This window comes from Betta splendens, chromosome 9 (genome assembly GCF_900634795.4).
Source record: "Betta splendens chromosome 9, fBetSpl5.4, whole genome shotgun sequence".
Lineage (NCBI taxonomy): Eukaryota > Metazoa > Chordata > Actinopteri > Anabantiformes > Osphronemidae > Betta > Betta splendens.
In genome coordinates this window covers 20310682-20333064 of record NC_040889.2, presented here as the reverse complement: position 1 = coordinate 20333064, position 22383 = coordinate 20310682, and the positions used below count along the sequence as shown (strand labels likewise).

At 46.1% G+C, this 22383-nt stretch overlaps 3 protein-coding genes across 3 annotated transcripts in view; 2 read left to right on the top strand and 1 right to left on the bottom strand.

The window, feature by feature from the left end:
- Window positions 1–4034, bottom strand: part of ssbp2a (single stranded DNA binding protein 2a) — a 33140-nt gene extending 29106 nt beyond the window's left edge. The window contains exon 1 of the mRNA XM_029162081.3: window positions 3803–4034. Within this exon, the coding sequence (XP_029017914.1) occupies window positions 3803–3858 (56 nt within the window). The 5' untranslated portion in view covers window positions 3859–4034. The remainder of the gene's footprint in view (window positions 1–3802) is intronic.
- Window positions 4035–14220: 10186 nt separating this feature from the next.
- On the top strand, window positions 14221–17138 carry LOC114862860 (arrestin domain-containing protein 3). The gene is made up of 7 exons (XM_055511886.1): window positions 14221–14531; window positions 14768–14809; window positions 14978–15038; window positions 15158–15308; window positions 15569–15665; window positions 15737–15993; window positions 16101–17138. Exons 1-7 carry the CDS (start codon window positions 14282–14284, stop codon window positions 16302–16304), a joined length of 1062 nt encoding a protein of 353 aa, XP_055367861.1. The 5' UTR covers window positions 14221–14281; the 3' UTR covers window positions 16305–17138.
- A 2108-nt stretch (window positions 17139–19246) lies between these two features.
- LOC129604622 (arrestin domain-containing protein 3-like) lies at window positions 19247–22320 on the top strand. The gene is made up of 8 exons (XM_055511881.1): window positions 19247–19372; window positions 19744–20033; window positions 20311–20352; window positions 20533–20593; window positions 20735–20885; window positions 21123–21219; window positions 21291–21547; window positions 21659–22320. Exons 2-8 carry the CDS (start codon window positions 19775–19777, stop codon window positions 22085–22087), a joined length of 1296 nt encoding a protein of 431 aa, XP_055367856.1. The 5' UTR covers window positions 19247–19372; window positions 19744–19774; the 3' UTR covers window positions 22088–22320.
- The last annotated feature ends 63 nt before the right edge of the window (window positions 22321–22383 follow it).

Below are 22383 nucleotides of genomic sequence, written 5' to 3'. Positions count from 1 at the left end.
GAGCGGTGAAAGCCTCACAGTTGTTCACAAGCGTCCCGCATGTAGGAGTTCACCATCACACGGCTGCGTGACAGACAGTCGGACGGGGAGGGTCTTAGAAGCGTGGATTTACACGCGTTCGGCGGCTTCTGAGCTGAAAACGTGGTCTCGCTCTGTGAACTCGAACCCGGAGGAGACCCAGAGGAGGAGGATCTGCACGGTATGAGGGACTAAGCTGAAGCGTCTGATTCACAGAGACGACGACGCATGCCTAGTGACAAACACACATTATGGACCATCCGATTGGGAGGAGAACACCGCTCTTTTCCCATAATCCCCTTCTCTTTGTACCAAGCTGAACAGCAACGCATGTCCGACCCCTGGCTGCATTTTGTTCCACGCTCTAACAAATGATCCTCCTTCCTCTCGCCGCTAACGACAAGTCTCTGTCATCTCTCAAGGACACTGCAATGCACTGTAGAAACAAACAAACAAACAAACAACAGGAACATCTGCTTCATTCATCAGGTGTCACCTGGCAGGGACAGAATGGCGTTCCCCCGCGCCGCCGACGCCAGCCATTGTGAGCGATACAGTATGTTTGTGTGAGACACTGCTCTATTTTTGTTGGAGTTCCGCTGTAATGCGACTCACTGTCAGAGCCGGAGTGGCAGCCTGAGTCGCTTCTGTGGGATAAACACTCCCAGCATGCACCGCTTCGCCTCAGTCTGCGCAGTGCTGCATCGGCAGCCTCCTGGCAGGATCCGGAGGTGTCTCGGTTCAGGAGTAGCTGCGCGCGTCTAGGCGTGTGCGCGGAATGATGATCCCGACGGCCGCCGCCGGTGCCGCGCGCGCTTGTTAATGTCGCGTCTAATAGGAGAACACGGGTTTGGCTTTCACGTACTGTACATGTGCCGCAATGCAAATCACTCGCAGCCACAATCCCAGAACTACAGTATGCGGAGCGTGCCCTCTAACTGCCTGCAACTTAAACCTACACCCGGTGAACAACCGCCGTACACAGTCAGCGGTCGTGTACTGTCACTCTGAATTAGACTCAAGCGCGGCGCCGGCACAGGTAGAGCCGGGGAGGAGGCGGGAGGAGAGCTGCACGCACGCACGCACACACACACACATACACACGCACAGGCACGCGCACGCGCACGCACACACACACACACACACACACACACACACACACACACACACACACACACACAGGCACACAGTCACTGCTTCCTGTTTCCTAACGTGGGGACACAGGCGCTTCACGTAGACGAGACCAGAAAAATTCCCAGTCCTCTCAAATGTTTATTTCATCCAAAACTAGTGTTTTCAGCGGATGCTTCTAGCCGTTCTATTTGTCTTCGGGCCCGTCCTCATTGAACATGTGCTGCTCCGCTACAGTAAGTCTGCTTTCTGTTAATATATACAGTAGAACAAACCTTAATGCATTTAATGTGGCATGTTTTTGTAGATGTAAAGGTTATGTTATATGAACATAGCAGCGTAAAGATCGACTGCATTTAGCGCTTCTGCACCTAAATGGGCACGACGCCGGAGCCCTGTGTCTGCGGGGGTCCATCCTGAGGTCAATACTACAACACTGTAAACTAATGATCCAGCAAATTCCCTCAGCCCTGCTCCCCCCCCCTCCTTCTTCCCCTCAATCTGTTGTTACCCTCTGTCTCTCCCACTCTCCGATCCCCTGCTGCGCTGCAGACTAGAAGCGACTGAAGGCTCGGCAGCGCCGGGGCCGCTCGGCTCCTCCGACACACACCACTGATAAACAAGGCTGCTTGTTAGGAGACAAACGGAATTCAGTCCTGCTTGATTTTTATTTATTTATTTATTAATCTTGCCGCCTTTTTACTGTCTTTTCCTCTGGTGTTTCATTGTCACCCGACCCTTTCTTTTGCTTTGATGCGGCCCTGGCATTAATGCCCACTGGTAACGTAAACACAGATGAGAAACCATCTGCAACAACATGAAATTCTAATTTAATCATGAGTCCAAACAGTGACTTAGAAAAGTGACTTTAGTTTTCTGTTTAATGTCTGTTTGGCTTCACTGAGAACATCGAGGAACATGTGCAAAGTGTTTATTTTTAATTATTTTACACAATAATGAAAGACTGATGTTTAAAAGGGTGATTAAAACCAGCATTACCTCATTTACGGCTAACTGTACATTTCTGGGTGAAACTTTAAAAAATATTCTATAAATTATTCAAATGTCTGTTAGCTACAAAACACAGTGACTTTAACAACTACAATATCTTAGATGTTTCATGTGAATAAAGCAAAAAATCAATTTCCCACCATATAGACAAATAAATGGAATAACTTCATTATAGTGCAATTTGTCAGGGGACATATCTTCAGTGTTTTACCACATGAATCGCTCACACACTGTACATTATTACACACTTGTGAAGGTTTGTAGCGGCCAAAGGACAGCGTTTCCATCCCTCCATCCATTGAGGCAGGGACAGAGCCACACTGTTCATTGTTATCCCTTTCATATCGATTGGGGATAAAGAATGGGGCTCAAGGGATGGAGCCCAACACTCCATCCCTTGAGCCCCACTGTTAACAAACGTGAGCGGACTGGATTCAAAAGACACAATAAAAGCGTAGCAGCAGCAGCAGCCTGAGAGCGCAGGTGAAGAGATTCATCTAGTCCTTTACAAATGCGTTCTGAACTGAATAAACCACAGGTTAAATGTTAGGGCTCTCTAGGTTTACCCTTAGTTGTGTGATAGTTTAAGTGAGCATATAAACTTCTTCAACGTGAGCATTCTTCCCCTCAGGTCCTGATCTGTGCCCTACACGTTCACTCGGCCACCTGACCCTGAACGCCCCACTGACCCTGAACGCCCCGCCACCTTAAAGCTCCTTCACGCACGCGGTCTGTCGTCACCTGTGCGTGTGGAACCTCTTGGTTAGACTGCAAGAAATATGGCAAAGTTGCACAAAGACGCCAAACCGCTTGGATGGTTTTTACAAGTTTGAAACTTTCACCAGATATTACTATTCTGTCCAAACAACATTTCCTAATCACAGGCGTGTTCGTGTAAACGCTTAACATTTAATTCCACGTAGCACAACACACACAGCTCTTCCACTAAATGTACGGACGCCTCAACAGCGACCGCTCCACGTCTTCCCACGTTAGAAACACGGCCCCGTGTTTCTGCTCCTGTGTCGGCGGTGCAGTGACTCTGAACGGAGCACGACACCCGCAAAAAAGCACCGTTTGTTTAAGCGACACCTGCGACACACACACACACACACACACACACACACACACACACACACACAGCGGCGTGAGCAGAACCGACACGCGGACTCCGGTGCCGCTTCCCCCCCGCCGACAAACCACCGTCAGCGCCCGGTGTCGCTGCGCGCGTCCGCGGCACTTCTGCGCGGCAAAGAGAGTCGGAGCGGCCAAACACGCGTGTAAAACACACGCAGGCTGCGAGGTTACACGCAGACGGTTAAAACGAAACATCTCGGAACTAAGTGGAATAAACAACAAGATGTCACGGGAGAAAAGGATGTTGCTACATGAGACCGAACGCCCGAAACCCAACGTGTTAAATTCTACGCTCGTGCGTCTGTCAACAGTGAAAAAAAAGAGGTCTGTCTTTCCAAAATAAATGAAGCGATCAACTTTCCAAGCCAGGAGCAGAGCAGAGAGAGCCCCACGTAGAGAGCAGCGCCGTGCGCCCTCCCCTAGCGCAGCTCCGTGTGTGACTGCCCCCGGCCGCTCATGAACTTCCCTCACAGCCGCGGTTTCCTCCCCCATAAATAAAACTTACTTTTCTCTGGCTTGGCTGTCGGACGGCACGTTGCTACTCTTGCCTTTGGCGTACATGCTTGCAGAGAGCTCCGATTGTCACGCACCTGTCAACCCATCACAACCTCCCTGGGCACAGCCCCGTCACCATGGTGACACAAGCAGCGTCGTCTCCCATTGGATGTCCTGCTGTTCGGGACCGCCCGCTCGCCATGGTTACCGCGGCTGAGTGACGGCTGCGATGCCACGCCCCCCGCGAAGAAGCTCCACCCCCGTCTCTCTCGCTCTTTCTCTCTCTCTCTCTGCTCCACTGCCTTTCCTTTTGCTTCCCAGTCTGTCCAGCTGGAGTCTGTCTGTCTGTCAGTGTCTCTCCCATCTCTTCCCTGATTGGAAAGGCTCTCCTGACATGCAATCTGACATACACGCGCACACACGTGTAAACACACACACTCACACACACGCACGCACACAGGCATCCGCACTCCCTCCTTCCACTCTCCTCTCAGTGCACAGGGGGGGATTTGAAACCGTCCAACTAGGATTTTAAACAACTGGCTTTGGCTGTTCCTTTTATAGACAATCACACCCTCTGCCGACGCGCACGCAGTGCACTGCGCAAACAGCCCTTGCAAATATGAACTGCATTTGCATTAGCGTTTATTTACATAGGTGTTAGGATACGCAGACCTGTGGAACCGAGCGTGGTGGGAACAGACAAGCACTACAGATGGCCTGTAAACAACACACCCAACACGGACGAGGGGGGGGGGGGGGGGGGGGGGTTGCACAGGAAGATGTGGCCACGTAGCCTTCCTGGTGGATGCACTGCTACTGTGCAGCTGCATCGAGAGTAAATGTCTGGCAAATACAAAGATGCTGCAGTGGCAACGTGGCAACCTCTGCTTGACGTTTATATGGGGTCAAACCCCTGAAAGGCCCCACATGCTGATGACTGTGGTAATGATGCATGTTTGCTGCATCCTGCTGTATAGAAACTAAAGGTCACGCTGACTGTGGGCACACGCTCCTTTTGTTTTTGGCTCTGCAGCGGAGAAGTGCTACGTCATGCTGCCGTCCAGTCTGGCAGCGAGCAGAGCGGAGGGTTCACTCCACTGTCATGATGTACTTATCTCAAATCCACTGACAGAAAATGCACAAGAGAAAAGAGCCGGGGCCCCAGCGTGGTGCTGAGGAGCGGTGCAGACATAACGGCTCGTTCCCAGACAGCGGTAAGCCCTGCGTGTGTGTGTGTGTGTGTGTGTGTGTGTGTGTGTGTGTGTGTGCGTGTGTGCGTGCGTGCGCTGAGGGTATAGCACAGGGGCAGCAGTGTTTACGCTTACGCAATGCTCCCGCGATGTGACCCAGTTGGAAGGGGACGCATGCCGCCTCATTCTCCTCTCCCTCTCGCATCACTCTCCTCCTGATGGAAACCTCTCTTTCTCTCTATCTGTCTCACCGTCCCTCTCTCGCTCGCTCGCCCCCCCACACCTCCTCCCCGCATGTGCCAAATGAACCCTCCTCTCCTTGGAGAGAGGCAGAGGTTCTATTTCAGACAGGCAGAACTTTTGGTTTTGGGATGGGTCCCTTGGGGTCGATCACCATGACAACCACTCGCAGGCGATAACCATGTGTTCCAGAGGATGGAGGAGGAGGAGGAGGTGAGAAAGGACTAAGACGAGAGAAGAAGAGAGCGAGGGAGAAGACAATGTAAAAGTTAACAGGTCGTGTTATGTAAAAATCACCTCAAACATTCTCTGAAAGTGTCACCATGTAATATGAAGTATACTTCATGTCCACAAGACTGGCTCCAAAATGGCAGTGTGTCATTACAGAGAGGGAGGCGGGGGACGACGCCAACAAAAGGAAGAAAATGCAACACATAGATGACCATAATAGCGGAAAGGGGATGAATAGAGCAAATGATGTTATGATACATCAACAAAAACAAGACCTTTCTCTCACCCAAACCACAAACTCACATCTGTGAACTCAGATCTCACATCTGGCTCAGTCCTGAACTCAGCACGCTCCAGAAATCTTCCTGTGATTATTAGCCCTTGTTGCATCACACATACAACACAATCATTAAATCATTACATTTCTTACAGACACACATTTGCGGTTGTAGTCGTGTGGGATCGTAGGTCGTAATGTATAATGTACTCAGCTCCTTCCCCACTGACTGTGCTCCAGTGTCATCTACAGGCCTGTGGTGAAAATCAAATATAATCCCCAGCATGTTCTGCTCTTTTACTAAAACACACAAGTGCAGTCAGTGTGATCCAGACGCAGACAGATGCAGACATCGTTTCTACTCATCACTTCCTGTCTCTACTGAGTGAAGGGGCCAGGTGAATTAGCAGCAGGGGGGATGAAAGTGAAACAGGTACATGCAGAATGGGTAAAATGAAGAAAAAGCATAAACAGTAGATTGCAAATAGCTGTTCAGCTATACAATAATAACTCTCTGACACCGTGATGATCGCGCCCCCTTGCCTTTTTACTCTCACCTGCTGTCTGTTGTTTTGTGCACCAGTCTGGCAGCACCAGGCCATCTGTCCGAGGTCGTCCAGCCCACGGGCTGCCATGTCCGTCGCTAATACGCAAACCAGCAGCAGCCGAACTCACTTTGTCTCTCGCTCGGCGTCTCACGCGACGCGCTGCTGCACACCCGAGCCCAAACAACGGACAGATTTGCTCCTCTCAAAGCTTTACAACCGCTGCTTTGGCATTTTCTGGCACACAGCCTCTGTTTACGGAGTCTGTCGACAGCGTATGGAGTCGTATATTTCCGCCGAGAGCGTGCGCGCGTGTTAGCAGGGACGCTAATTAGCGAACGATTAAGCGCTCGCACAAAAGCGCTTCTTGAGATTAATTGGTGCTGAAGTTGACAAAAGCTCGTGGCTGGGTAAATAAGTTAGCGGGGACAATGGTACACCTTGTCTCACTGTGTTTTTGTTTTCAGGTGAGTAATTGCTGGTGCCGGGACTGACTCGAAACGCGCAAGGCAGCGTGCATGACGACAGCTAAGGGACCGGGTTCATGGCGGCAAATGTCAGCACCGGTCGCCACGGTAACTGCCGCGCTGCCGGTCACGTGTGAGATCGTCCCACCAGCTCACCGTCCGTGTCACGTTGACCTGTGGTGAAAACATGTTTGTTCGCCGCCGTGTGGAAAATGGCCTTTCAATAAAAGAACAGATGCACAAATACACAGGTAGGAAGGTTCACAGCTGTCTGGATGAGGGAGGATCTTGAAACGGCCTCCTCCAAAACAACTCCCATCTCCTCCTCCTCCTAAACAGAGGTTTCGTTAACTATGGAAAAAGTTGCAAACCCAACTCTGACTAAAACTGCTTTCATGAGCACAGTGGTATTTCCAATCTGCGCCGAACAAACAGGTCGCCCCCGGGCAGAATCCGATCAGCAGCGTAAACAGATGCAACTTACAAACGGGTTACGCGGTTTATCCAGCAGGAATCAACATGGAAATGCTGCAGCCGCAGGAGCGTCCCGGCTCGGCTTTCGACAGCTGATGCAACAGGGAAGCTGGAAATGAAAACATCCCTAATAAGCACATGTAGTAGAGTTGGACATCTTGCTGATTTTACAGACATCCAAAGTTAAGCAGAGGCGAAACTACACGCCCTGCTGTGCCCACTCGCCTGTACTGATGCTGGTTGACTCCACGGATTAATGCCTGTGCGCTAAAAGGCCTGTCAGGTCTTCGCAGGGAACCAACCAACCAGTTTGTGTTTAAGTTGAACGATAATTGAGGACGACATGTTTTGCAAGCACGGTGGAGTGTAACTGCCGAGAGTCCAAATGCCAGGACAGTGTGTTGAAGACCATTCACGTGTAATAAACATGTAATAAACACACTGGTGCTGTGGCTCCGCAAAAGCAATGTGTGCTTCTGATGCACATTGGTTTTCAGTTTGGACCAAGCCGGTTCGCAGATGCCCCAAAAGCGGTGACGGTGCGCTCACGTGCAGACTTTCAATTAGTCTAATAAAAGGAAAGACGAGACAATAAACCTCTGCGTGAGACAGGACCACACTCTGCATTTGCTTCCGCATTGTGCACCGCGCTGCAGATTAATGCAGCAATTATGCAGCTGTTAAATAGCTTATTACTGAAGGCGCCGCTGGCATTTCTACTCAACAGATGTTCTGAAATTGTACAGATGATATCACTTTGTTTTGATGACTGAGTCATATGCTTTAATGGTCACTGTACATAAAATGAAATTTTACGCTGCGATCACGATGCAGATGTAAATCTAAATTCCATAGCAATAATTGCTAAACGACTGACCTGAGGACTCAAACAGTCCTAATTTGTCTCAGTGATTGGACCCCTTGCTACGTCCAGGATGTAAGTGTGAAGCTTTTATGATTTCGTAAGGCCAAGGATGTATTTAATTCATGTGATTACACTGTTGAGGTGCAAGCAGCGTTTCATCCTGAGACCAAACAGAAGAGAAAAGCGCAGTTGAGCTGGAGTGGAAAACTCCATCACAATTAGATGCATGCACAGCCTTTCTCTGCATTCGGAGCAGGTTTTCCATCGGTGAAATTCCTGATGATCTGCGCTGGCTCGGGCGTGCGCTGGGTGCTGATGTGACTAACAGAGCACTCCAGCAGCGGAGCGGCGGTCGGGCAGCCGCAGAGGATTCTGGGAAATAAGGCTGCAGATGAGTGCAACCCTAAAAAAAAACTAAATGTGAGAGAAGGGGCTCGGATGAGTGCATGTGCATGTGTGTGTGTGCGTGTGTGTGTGTGCGTGCGTGCGTGCGTGCGTGCGTGTGTGTGTGTGTGTGTGTGTGTGTGTGTGTGTGTGTGTGTGTGTGTGTGTGAGATGGAAGCCAAAAGCACATTGTGATCTGCAACGCCGAGATGACCCCGAGCCAGACCTTCATCAAAGAGTACAATACGCCCCAGTGAAGGAACAGACAGTACCGCAGCCGGTCTTCAGGTGGCACACACACGTTTGGACTGCTGTCACTGACACAATGCTCTGCCAGGCATCAGCGCAGGGGAAGCGCTTAGTCAGCCTGTGGATCACAACACAATCAGAAACATTCTGTACGTCCTGTGCTGCGAATGGACCGCATCAAAACGGGTCTGTTTCAACAATGCTGTTAAATTATTATTTTTTTACTGTAAAGTCTATTTTCTTTTAGTTATTTGCCAAAGTTTTCCATCTCCAATAGACAAAGGAGCTGGTTCTGGCGGGGCGGGGGGGGGTGCAGTGTTCTGACTCTGTGCTCGGCTCAGTTGTGGTTGTCGGGCAGCTTTGCGGTTTATGTTTGTTCTCTCCGCTCAGCATCAGTCGCTGTGTGTAAAAGAGCTCGGAGAAACCATCGGGTACCAGGATTCAAAGCTGCTGTCAAAGCCTTCGCTTTGTGAGATGATCATATCCCAACATGACCGCGAGTGCGCATCGACGCTGCTTGTTCTGTTTTGACGGTCACATTAAGGACAGTGGTTCAATCCACCTGTGCCCGTCAAACCCTCTGCGTGTGGATTTTCACACCCAGTTGCTTTTCATGTTTGTGTCTTAACGTCATTCTATAGCACATTCTCACAGTTCTGCCTCCTACCGGGCCGGGCCGGGCCGTGCCGGGCCGAGCCGAGCCGAGCCGGCGGCTGCGTCGGCTGGGACTGGGTTCAAACGTCCTCCATCTGGACACGGCTCTCGGCCTCATCCCTTCTCTGAGCCTCGATGATGGATGGTCGTGCACCAAGGTCAGGACGGAGGTCGCGCGCCCATATTAACTACCCTCTTCCACAGATAGACTGTCAGACCCTCTGCGTCTGGAAGCCTCCCCTCGGCCCTGATGTAAACAAGGCAACGGCGGCTCCAAATACACACCGTGTGGACAAAGTGTTTCACAAGCAGCTGCCTGGAAATAAAATCTGCCACTGTGTTTTAGTTTGCCGTCATCCTCCTAAACAGGAAATGAGAACAGGTTGAGTAAGGATCAGGAGCGACGGCGGCGTCTCTCTCCTCACCCGCTCATAACGTAGCGTCCAGGGGATCCGCTGGACGCCGCAGCAGCGTGTTTAGAGCGCACAGTGTGAGCTGAGCTGCCGAGAAAGACGAGCGATGCTGCGCCTGCGTCTTCATGCTCCACTGGCTGCTTTAAAAGAAAGTGTTGCTCTGTTCCTCGCCGAGGTCCTTGGAAGGTGAACGGTAATTGCTGAGGGAGGATTTAGCCCGGCGACGGAACAAAGCGCCTCTCTAATTTTACCTCTCGCACTGCGAAACGAAGCTCCCGCAGACGTGTGCGCCGCGCGTGGACGTAGCGCGCGTCAACCGCACGGAGGCGGACGCAGACGGGTCTGTGGGCCGCGTTATGAGACGCCACAACGCCCCTGGCTCATTAGACGTAGTATTAGCCCTGTGGTAATGACATCATGGCGGCGGGATTCACTTTTACAGCCTGACCTCAGAGTCAGAGAATTATGATGCGCTTTTAAAATAAGGATTCCTTCACTGTGACTTCATCGTGCGGTTCATTTTCAGGAAACCTCAAACAAGTCTGCTCCCGTTGTTTGACTCATATTTAAGAATTACTGACTGGACGAACAGAGATTGCTCTTGTAAGAGGCCGGATACGTGGTCTGGTTCCATTTACTAAAAGAAGATTAATTAAAGGAAAACTGAACTGAGAGGAAAACAGGGAGGCAGAATCACTGTGAAGTTCCTGAGCGCCGCGTTTTCCTGGCGTCACTTGAACGCATCCGCGTGGCGTTCGGAGCGCCCGCTTGCCTGCGTCTCAGCACCTTTGCAGAGGCTCCTCGGCTCCGACTGGCATTGTTTGTTGGGAGGAAAGCTATCGGAGGATCTGCACAAGATTAGGGCTGCCAACTGTTCCTTCTGCGGCTTCCTGTTTGGCCGCAGGAATTCTTTTGGCGAGTGCAAAAAAGAGAGGGAGAGGAAAAAAACCTGCAAAAATGTGACACGGTTAACCCTTTCCTCACCGTGGACTCGCTGTCTGATGAGGGGCACTTCATTTATCTGCGTTCTATTTGTGGGCAGCTGAATGCTTTGTATTGATCATCTCCTTTACGTCCTCTCCCTCACGCGTCCTTTATTTCCCGTCTCCTTCGCATTCCGCCCTCTGTTCCATCCTCACACACCTCTTCTTCCCTTTTTACTTCACCTCCATCTAAATTGCAAATAGCGGCAGCGTGGACTGCCAGCGGAGCTCCTCAGTGTCATTAGAGCTGACCCTGTGGACTAACTAGAGGAGGGAGGCGGTGTGGAGAAACTACAGATCAATACTGCGGCTTATCCTCTGGGTTCTTTTACTTCACTTTGGATTTAGACGTGGAAGACTGAAACAATCCACTCTGTTGCTGCAGACCAAACAACAGCTTTGTAGCCTGGTGACACAGGATAGACAGAGATCATCACATGATCAGGAGAAGAAACAATGGCACCGTTAGCAAGGCCGTCCTAGAGTCTTACAATCAATGCTTGATAACAGTGGAGAGACTCGGGGTGTGACCTGTGACCTCAGAGCTTCACTATAATTGTGCTAATAAACTTTTTCCATCGTAAAACCTTGTCTAAACCTTGGGTTTTGTAGTTTGCAACACAGTAAGAATGCCATTTGAACAATGTCTGCTGCTTCACAGGAGCAGAGACATGGCAGATACAGTATGAGAAGATATATGAAGTAGAGTCAGACCAGGATATTTTTTATGTCTGTTTTAATTGGTGCTTATCGCGTATTTTATAGCTGTATTGTGGACCATAAACTTCAGAGTGCTGTTGATGATTATGTTGTCAGTCAGTTCTGTTTAGTCATCCATCCATCCATCCATCCATCCATCCATCCATCCATCCATCCATCCATCCATCCATCCATCCATCCATCCATCCATCCATCCATCCATCCATCCATCCATCCATCCATCCATCCATCCATTCATCCATCCATCCAAGCTGCTTATTCCCATATGTGGGTTCACGGGGGTGCTGGAGCCTATCCCAGCTGGCTATGGGCGAGAGGCAGGGTACACCCTGGACGGTTCACCAGTCCATCGCAGGGCAACACAGAGACAGACAACCATTCACACACACACTCACACCTACGGGCAATGGAGAGAGTCCAATCAACCTAATGCACGTCTTTAGACTGTGGGAGGAAGCCGGAGAACCCGGACAGAACCCACGCAAACACGGGGAGAACGTGCAAACTCCACACAGAAAGGCACCAGGGCCGCCTCCGGGAATCGAACCCAGAACCTTTTTGCTGTGAGGCGACGGTGTTACCCGCCCCAATTTAGTCATTTATGATGCAAACAAATGCGAGTATTTAGCGCCATCTGGTGGATAATAATAGTCAATCCTAACTAAATGCTAAAACATCTTCACTACAAATTTCACCATATAATTTCCCATATTCTTACACTGTATTATATTGTATTGTGCCCATGCGTTACGGGCCACGCAGCTTCAGTATTTGGTTGGGTTATATTACTTGATGATTACTTCTAATATATAATATGTGTTATTACTATTATTGTACTGTACAGAGTGGATGAACAATTTATAACTGATTCCTCACTAAGAGGTCAAAGACCTTTTCTGTTTTGTATTCATTGTTGACCTTTGACCACTAGGCATAAACTAGGCCAAATATACCATAATTCAAAGCAGTGATTTTGCCAGTAACAATTGCTTTATATATAGTAGATTCCACTACTCTGATGTGACCAGTTGCTCATTTTCAGTTTGCATGAGAAATCTGTGAAAGCAAAGTGTGCAGAGTTCATTGCTCAGCTTAATTAACATTCCAGACACACTAAGCAGACTTTGTAGCTTCTCTCTATTTACAGTATGCTAGTTAAACTAAATAGTTACAGCTACTATTGTTCAGTAGTTGATTAATATTACTGCAAAAGTTTCAGGCTTGTGATTAAGTGGCTGGGGAAGATTTGCAGGTTCTCGTTTCCATGCAGATCAAATGTTGTTCATAGAATCAAACACAAAATAAAACCAAGCATTGTCTGTATAGGACCAGTTTTATTGTAAAGGGAAAAGAAAGGTAAATATAAAGACATGGAATATTTAATCATAGGAGTGGCGATTCAAGTACACTATAAATTATATCTTATGTCTTTGAAGGTGCTTCACACCCATGGAGGACGTTTTCCGTAACGTGTATTGACTCAGGGTAAGCAGCTCCCAGTCAAAATGTCAAAGGCATGAGGTTTAGTAGTAGCAGGACATGTGGTCGGAGTGAGATGTAGTGTTGCACAGTCTGAGTAATTAATATCACTATGATTCACAGGTTTACCTCGATGTCAAATGTACCTCAGACCGAGAGATCAAGTTCCCCATAATCATCCTTCCAGTCCGTCAGGCTCCTTCTACAGCACCAGCACCTGGTTTGATACCACCACTAGAGCCACCAGCCCCATCAGAACCACAACCATTTGATGCCAGCCTCCTTATGCAGGCAGTTGGCCGCCCACATCCAGCCTGGTTCTGCTGGAGGTTTCTTCCACTGTTGCTGTCAAATTAAAGGCTTGCTGTGTGTGGGATCTGCTGGGTTTAGTTGTGTAAGGTCTTAAAACTTCCTTTGTAAAGTGCTTTGAGATAACTTTGTTGTGATTTGGCGCTATATAAATAAAATTGAATTTAATTGAATTGAAATGTCACATACCCATTGTTGACGGGTTACAACACTAAATATCAGTGACAGGAAGAAAGACGTTTCAGTGAGATAGAATAAGCCATGAAGGTACAGCTCCTTCTTTTTATTGTGTCAGTCAGGCATGTAATTCATCAGAGCTGGTGACAAAGGGAGACCAAGCAAAACAATGTTATGCTCTTCAGCAGTTACCAAGTTTCACTGTTCATTAATGTGGAAAGTAGCGTGAGTCACTACTGTATGAATAGGTTATGATATTTACAACTAAATCCCATAAGTCTTTTATGTAGCATATCTCATGTTTCATTTGTAATCTTTTCTTCACACCTCACTAACTAAACACTCTGGAACCTTGGATACTGCACCTACCAACAATGACACAGCATGTTCTCTACGCACTGTAAGAGTAATACAGAGGACCTTGCCTGCCTGTAAATCAATGCAAGCAAATCAATAACCTCACCATTTACATTAGTCAGTCTTTATAATGCATGTTGGCTTAGAATTAACAAAAAAAAACAAATGACCGTTTTGCACATTTCTTATATTCCATTATATTTTGATTACCATTTCTATTGTCTCATTTACAGTAAACTACTGTAAATATAATTTAAAATGTGTATTGTGCACAATGATGTGCACAAGAGTCATGAACAAGTATAATTAATACCTACATGTATTTAAATATTTACTCATGGGAGTGGCGATTCAAGTACATTTATACCATAAATGATGTCTCTGAAGCTGCTTCACGCCCATCGAGGAAGTTTTCCGTCTTACTATATTCAGCGCTGTGCTCATTTTATCTTCACGAAGCATTAAGTATAACATGAAGATCCTAGAAGTCACCTACAACCCCATTAATGAGAGAAACACCTTCACCAACGGCGACTTGATTTCAGGTCAGGTAACTGTGAAGGTGAGGAAGGAAACTCAAATCAACTCACTGTACATCAAGTTGTGCGCTAAAGCCAAGGTCCTGTGGAGAAGGAGGTTTGGGTACACTGTAGTGGTTTACCACGCCAAGGAGAAGTACTTCAACAGCAAACATTACTTTATTCAGGACAGGAACGTCAGAGGTGAGTTTACTTTCAGACTGGCTCTAATAACGTCTGTTCTTGTACAGGTTCAAGCGGTAAAGACCTTGATCCACTGTGTTGATGGTGTTTGGGATCCGTCAGTTCAAAGACATATGTGACACAGAATGGTCAATTTATCATGACTTTCATTGCTTGACACATAAAATACCAATACTTTTGTTTGATCTTTTTAATTTTAATTTTTTAATTGTGAAACAAACTCATTTGTTTCACAGTTGACAACCAGACACTACTGAGAAACCAGCACGGAGAAATATGTGAGTGTTGATACGTAATAATGTGACTCACAACTTATTAATCCTCTTTGAGTTAGGCTGAAAAATAAATAGAAAGCTCCTGAATCCAAGGGACCAGACTTCACCTGTAAAACCAGCAGATGTCTGAATATGTTGTTCACTAGTTCACAGCCTCTTATTGCTTCTCAGACAGCAGTGTTGTTGCACCAGGATGCCACGTGTACCCCTTCACCTTCCAGATCCCTTTTGGGCAAGTCACCATCTTTTATAACGTTTATGTCTCCTTCTCTCTGTGGGAATTATTTGACTGTATACTTTAGTTTGTCTGCTTGTATTTGTTGATTTTTTTCTGTGCCCTCTGTGCTTCAGAAACTTTCCGTCTTCCTTTCGAGGCCCATTTGGTAAAATTATTTACCAACTAGAAGCCAAGCTGAGCAGATCCATAAAGATCACCAAGAAAGATTCAGCTCATATCTACTTTGTGTCGAGACCAGACCCAAACTCTGTTTGCCTGATGATGGTACGTGTTACCTGCTGTTCCAAGAAGAAATAAACAGTGTCAATATTCAGTTTATTTTCATCAAAGATCTTTCTTTCTCTTTTATTCTTACTGAGATTGTTAACACAAATTCTTGTGACTGGCAGAGATAATGTGAGGTTACTTCCTGCTGAATTGAACCAACTCGGACAGATTTTACACAGTGGTCATGAATTCATACATATGAATTTGATATTGTTGTTTACATAAACTGATCATTCATCTTCATTCATCTTTTCCAGGCTCCACAACATGAAACTAAGACCCAGGAAATGAAGGTTTTCAGCTCAGGATCAGTATCAATGGACGTGAGTATTGAAAAAACTAGCTTCATTCAAGGTGAGAGTTCTACATGTGATGCTGCCTCTCACACTAATGATGGGTTTGACGTTTGTTGGTCTGATTTTCAGGAGAAGGAATGAAGGTTGTGGCCATTGTTCAGAACAACTCGTCTCATGAGATCAAGCTCAAATACCGTGTCTATATGAAGCAAAGCTTCTTTGCAAAGAGGAGGAGAAAACGTTTTACCAAAGACCTTTTGAAGGAGGTGGGAGAGCCCATCCCTCCATCCTCCAAAGAAACAGCCACGAGAGTCATCACCATCCCCAGAGACATGGAGCCCTCCATCCTCAACTGCAACATTATCAAAGTGGAGTACAGACTCAGGGTAGGCAGCTCGCAGTCAAAATGTCAAAGACATGAAGTTTAGTGGTAGACGTGTGGTCAGAGTGTGACGCAGTGCTGCACAGTCTGAATAATCATTGTGTTCTACAGGTTTACCTCGATGTCAAATATGCCTCAGACCCAGAGATCAAGTTCCCCATAATCATCCTTCCAGGCTGTCAGACTCCTTGGTTCCAGTACCACCAGCGCCAGCTGTCAGGGATGTCGGCACCGCAAACACTTGATGCCCAACCTCCTCATGGAGCACATACCATGTATTCGTCAGTGACAGACTCTAACAAAACTTTGTTCTAATAATTTAATTAATGAATTCAAGATTAACTTGATGAAGGGACGAGGGCTTCTTTACAGTTCAATCAGTGGACCTGTACCATCCACCCTTTACATGCTAGACTCGATGTAATTGAAATATTTAGGTTTAATTACAAAATAAATTATTATTATAAAGACAGTTTAAGTGATCTTGAATAAAAAGACAACTAGTTCTTCAACAGACTGGATACATGTTCCACTCTGGTTTAACAAAATTCCCATGTAGAGCTACGATATAAACAAGACAGAGCTGCCGTGTAGGCTGAGAAGGTCTTTGTTGTTTGTACCTGGAGAGTTTGTGCAGTATATTTCTTTGAGGAACATGGCAATAAAATGCTTATCAGTTAAATATGATGACATGCAATATGTTTGTCTGTTTGTCTTCTAATCAACCTGCACAGCCATCAGCGGTCAGACACACTTCATCAATGGTTTTAGATAACTTCTCACCCCTTACTACCACTTTTGCTTCTATTTTACTACCAGATTTTCTGTGTAGCTTGGGATGGTGCATCTGACCCTATTGTTTCTAGCTGTGGTGTGCCTCAGGGCTCAGTTTTAGGACCTCTTTTATTCTCATGACTCATGGATAACTTCCTAGACTTGAATAACAAGCAAAGTGAGCTCATTTTGTTTGAAACAGGCCACTGCCCAGAATGCGGCAGCCCACTTCCTGACTTTTTTAAGAATGCAGTCACATCGTCCCTGTTCTTAGATCCCTCCATTGGCTGCCTGTTGATTTCCACATCAGATTTAAAATTTTAACGTTTGCTTTTAAGACAGCCCACTGCACTGCACCTGCATGTTTGAGTGATTTGATTAATTGATTAATTTTGCTGTATGTCACTACACACTTGCTGCATTCTTCTAATCGCTTTCTGTTCTGTGACTCCACTCAACACTAAGCGCTGGGGCGCATTCTGTGTTCTGGCTCCAGAACTTTGGAACTTCTTACCGCTGGAGATCAGGTCATCCTCAGATCTTGTTGTTTTGAAATCTAATCTAAATACTCACCATTTTGATTAAACTGGCATTTAATTCTGTCCACAGCTCCTGAATGGGGTATGACAGTTTGGATTATTTTAATGTGAGTTATTTCTTTGATTTTGTATGTATTTCGACTTATAATTTTATTACCTTATTTATTTACCTTATTGTGATTTTCTGTTGTTCAGTGATTCGGTCAACTGTATGTCGTCATGCGACGCGAAATAAAAAAAGCTTTGGTTGATTGATTGATGGATTTTTATAGGACAAGGCCTGGGTTTGGTGGTGTGAAGATCGTGGCAACCAACAATACGTTTACTGGGCTGAAAGGAATATTATAATATTCAAGAGCACATCTTCATTATTAAGAGGTTCAAAACAAGATGGAAACATATTCAATTAATGCAACAATTAATATGCTATAAGATCATAGTCTCTGTTTCTTAGGGCACTGATAGAGAAAGACATATATTTCCATTTGGTATTTGGCTCCGGAACCATTTCAATTGCACGTTTGCACCCAGTGCATGGGTTTCATTCCAGATACTCGTTCAAACTCACCATCTTTTATTGTTTCACCAACACCAGACACACTAGTCTTAAATAAAGAACAGGAATAAAGAAGGACTTGAACCAGGAATCGTGGTTAAAAACAGCAAACCAAATCACAGCAGCAGTGGAGTCGCTCTCAGGGAACCGTGAAGGGATCTGGGAGTGGGTGTGGGAGGTCAGGTGACCGGGAACAGAGGAAAGGCTGGCTGGATGAACAATGGCAAACAGAAACACAGCTCGGGATGGAGTCGTCCTGTAAGTGGAGTCGTGGACCTGTAAATAGATGTGGATGTGATCCACATACCACAAAATACCACAAGAAGGATATTTTTACACTTAAAGAAATAATAGTCATTGTGTAACTCATACCCAGAGATCAAATTCATCATGCTTAAGGAACCCTAACCCACCACAGTAGCACTTCCTATGGAACTCAATGTTGGAGAATTATGAATGTTTTTGCTTTTTTTTCAAATAAACATAACAAAATTAAACAAAATATTACTTTAAAAAGGGAAGGTCACTTTGTCTTTTTTTCAAATAATAAATTATTCTGTTATCAAATCTTTCTTTCCTCTCACTTCATTTTAATATTGGGTAATATGAATTAAATGAATGGGTTAATTTAGAGTCAAAATGTGAAATCTGGCAATTCTCCACTGGGCCACTGCCCTGCTAGATTCCCATCTATCCATGTCCCAGCTGTGTGTCCCGGCTTTTCCAGCTGTTGACTGACTGAACTCACCTGATCAAGGTAATCAGCGGCATGCACTGTAGGGCAGGGATAGAAAAGCAGCAGGGCATGAAGGAGTATACACAGAATCACAGCCCTGAGGGCAACTGGGCTCACGCGCTCTCTCTCTCCAGCCAGACTTCCAGGAACCGCCCATCTGTCTGTGTTGTTGCTGGCCCTCCTCTGACTTATGCTTGTATCTTACACATCTGTCTCTTACAGTACATGTCTCCTATATGATGCAAATCCCTCCTTGCTCTGTGCACGTAGCTTGTACCAACACAGTCGCCACCTTCAGATTCATAATAGCGTGGTCCTAGTCTGTCCTTGCATGTGATTGGCCACATGATATGCCTATCAAAATAAGGTTCCTCCCCCGCCTGCGTTCAACCTCATCAGAGCTGAGCAGGAGTGGGAGAACAGGACTCATCCGTTCATAGAGGCCCTGTAGGAGGCTTGGTAGCTGGCTGGATCCAGTGGAGAGGTGGCGGTACCATGACCTGTGTAAAGCTGGGTCACGTCCTTAAGTGTATCTGCACCAAGGATCTCATTTAAAGGAACGGCACAGTCCATAAGCAGATGCCAAGCGAGAAGTTCAGGGTAATTCGCTGACCCACGGCGCCACACAGTGGAAGTAGGAGGTACACAAGGACGGGGAGGAGGGGCCACGCCAGCAGCCCACGTGATCATGAAGCGGCACGTAGCAAAATGTCACGTTACATCCCAGCCGGCCTGTTCGGGGAAAGGCAGACGTTATTGTTAAGCAGTCAGCAGTTGTGTATGTTTGTGTTCTACCTATATGATACAGCGTTCCCTGAATCTTTTTTCCACAGGTGACTCCGACGAGAGACCCAGAGATCGTGTAAAACCACAAATGACCGTTTTTTACATTTATCATATTCCATTATATTTTAATTAAAAATTCTATTGTCTAAACTACAGTAAATTAAATATACTTTAAAATGTGTATTTTACAACGAGAGGCAACAACAACAAAGGAGAAACAATGATGTGCACAGGAGTCATTAATATTTATAAGTAATGCAAACTTATATTTAGATACTTATCCATGGGAGGGGCGATTCAGGTGTGAGATATCGAGGCTGCCTTCACGCCCATCACGGAAGTTTTCCGTCGTACTATTTTCAGCTTTGCGATCGTTTTCTGTTCACGGAGCGACATGTCCACCGTGAAGAGCCTGAAAGTGACCTACAACCCCATCAATGAGAGGAACACCTTCACCAACGGCGACTTGATCTCAGGCCAGGTCACCGTGGAGGTGGACAGAGACATTCAAATCAGCTCACTGTTCATCAAGTTCCGCGCTAAGGCCGACGTCCTGTGGAGCGAGAGGCACGGGAACCACACAGTGGTTTACCACGCCAAGGAGAGGTACTTCAACAGCAAACATTACTTTATTCACGACAAAAACATCGGAGGTGAGTTTACTTTTAGACTGGCTCTAATAACGTCTGTTCTTGTGCAGGTTCATGCGGTAAAAGCCTGGATTCACTGTGTTGAAGGTGTCTGAGATCCGTCAGTTCATAGACAGTGATATGTGACACAGAATAGTTTTATTTAGCTCAGCACAAAAAATAAAGATATAATTCACTTGTAAACTTTTTTTATTTGGGGAAAATAAAATAAATATTCACATTCGCAAAATGTTTTAATGTCAACAAAAGCAATTAATAAAAAAACTAATTTCTTTTACAGTTGACAACCAGACACTACTGAGGAACCAGCACGGAGAAATATGTGAGTGTTGATACGTAATAATGTGACTCACAACTTAATAATGCTCTTTAAGTTGAGCTGTGGCTTTAGAAGGGGAGAAGATAGAAAGCTGATGAATCCAAGGGACCAGACTTCACCTGTAAAACCAGCAGATGTCTGACTATGTTGTTCACTAGTTCACAGCCTCTTGTTGCTTCTCAGACAGCAGTGTTGTTGCACCAGGATGCCACGTGTACCCCTTCACCTTCCAGATCCCTATGGGGTAAGTCACTATTTTTAAAACATTTATACACTATTTCTATCTCCATTATTTCACTGTATAGTTTGCCTGCTTGTATATCTATATGTACAACCCATGATTACCCATGATTTTTTTTCTGGCCTCCCGTTCTCTGTGCTTCAGAAACTTTCCGTCTTCCTTCCGAGGTCCAGTTGGCAAAATTGTTTACCAACTAGAAGCCAAGCTGAGCAGATCGATGAGGATCGCCAAGAAAGATTTGGCTGATATCTACTTTGTGTCGAGATCAGACACAAACTTTGTCCACCTGGTGATGGTACGTGTTACTTGCTGTTTCATGAAGAAATAAACTATTGTCTGCAGTGTCAATATCCGCTTTCTTTTTGTCAAAGATCTTTATTGAGTTTGATAACATAAATGCTTGTGACTTGTTTGTAAAACTTTCTATTGAAATTAACCAACTAGGACAAGTTTTACAGAATGGTCCTGTATTTATGAATATACACTTGATGTTGTTGTTTACATACACTGATATTAATATTTGCACTTTTAGATTCCACAACATGAGTCTAAGACTAAGAAAATGAAGGTTTTCAGCTCAGGATCAGTATCAATGGATGTGAATATCGAAAAAACTGGCTTCATTCAAGGTGAGAGTTCTCCATGTGATGCTGCCCCTGACACTAAGGATGGTTTTGATGCTTCTTGGTCGGATTTTCAGGAGAAGGAATGAAGGTCATGGCCATGGTTCAGAACAACTCGTCTCGTGAGATCAAGCTCAAATACCGTGTCTACATAAAGCAAAGCTTCTTTGCAAACTGTAGGAGAAAACTTTATACCAAAGACCTTTTGAAGGAGGTGGGAGAGCCCATCCCTCCATCCTCAAAAGAAACAGTCACGAGAGTCATCACCATCCCCAGAGACATGGAGCCCTCCATCCTCAACTGCAACATCATCAAAGTGGAGTACAGACTCAGGGTAGGCAGCACCCAGTCAAAATGTCATGACATGAGGTTTAGTGGTAGCAGGACATGTGGTCAGAGTGTGATTCAGTGCTGTACAGTTTGAATAATTATCACTGATTCACAGGTTTACCTCGATGTCAAATATGCCTCAGACCCAGAGATCAAGTTCCCCATAATCATCCTTCCAGCCTGTCAGGCTCCTTTTGCAGCACCCGCACCTCCTGGTCCAACGGACTTTGGATTTGAACCATTTGGGAACCCAAACCCACCAGTCTGGGGCACGGTAGCACCAGGTCCGCCAGGTTCGCCAGGTCCACCAGTCTGGGGCACAGTAGCACCAGCACCACCAGGTCCGCCAGTCTGGGGCGCGGTAACACCAGCACCATCAGGTCCACCAGTCTGGGGCACAGTACCGCCAGCACCACCAGTCTTTGGCGCGGTACCACCGCAAGTACCACCAGTACCCCAAGCATCCAATGCCCCACCGCCTTATGAAGAACATGCCATGTACCCGTCGTTGCCAGATCACAGTGATCATAAAACTTTGTTGTAAGTTGTAAGTTTGCTTTTATACTGTTGAATTTGTAGACTTGTTTTATAACGTTCCTTCTTTTAAGCTGGACGTCTTGACCTCTGCTGTTACATAAACATATAGAGTATTTACAGAACCTTAAATGACGTTTTGCATTGGCTTTTAAACAGCAGTAGCTCTTGTTTAATTGTATCACTGTTTTATATGATGAATTTCTATGTTACTAAAAAAAATAAACTCTTTTTTGCGCCCTGGCCTTTTATTGATTGGAGCTGAGCTTATGTAACCGGGTTATATTGTTATAATTATACAAAATC

What these genes read in the sequence shown, in the direction of transcription:
- LOC114862860 (XM_055511886.1), top strand. Translation starts at nt 14,282, where the DNA reads ATGAAGATCCTAGAAGTCACCTACAACCCCATTAATGAGAGAAACACC. An exon ending in AAACCAGCACGGAGAAATAT is followed by an intron (nt 14,810 to 14,977) that starts GTGAGTGTTGAT and finishes ATTGCTTCTCAG; the next exon opens with ACAGCAGTGTTGTTGCACCA. An exon ending in ACTCTGTTTGCCTGATGATG is followed by an intron (nt 15,309 to 15,568) that starts GTACGTGTTACC and finishes CATCTTTTCCAG; the next exon opens with GCTCCACAACATGAAACTAA.
- LOC129604622 (XM_055511881.1), top strand. Translation starts at nt 19,775, where the DNA reads ATGTCCACCGTGAAGAGCCTGAAAGTGACCTACAACCCCATCAATGAG. An exon ending in TCACGACAAAAACATCGGAG is followed by an intron (nt 20,034 to 20,310) that starts GTGAGTTTACTT and finishes TTTCTTTTACAG; the next exon opens with TTGACAACCAGACACTACTG. An exon ending in ACCTTCCAGATCCCTATGGG is followed by an intron (nt 20,594 to 20,734) that starts GTAAGTCACTAT and finishes TCTGTGCTTCAG; the next exon opens with AAACTTTCCGTCTTCCTTCC.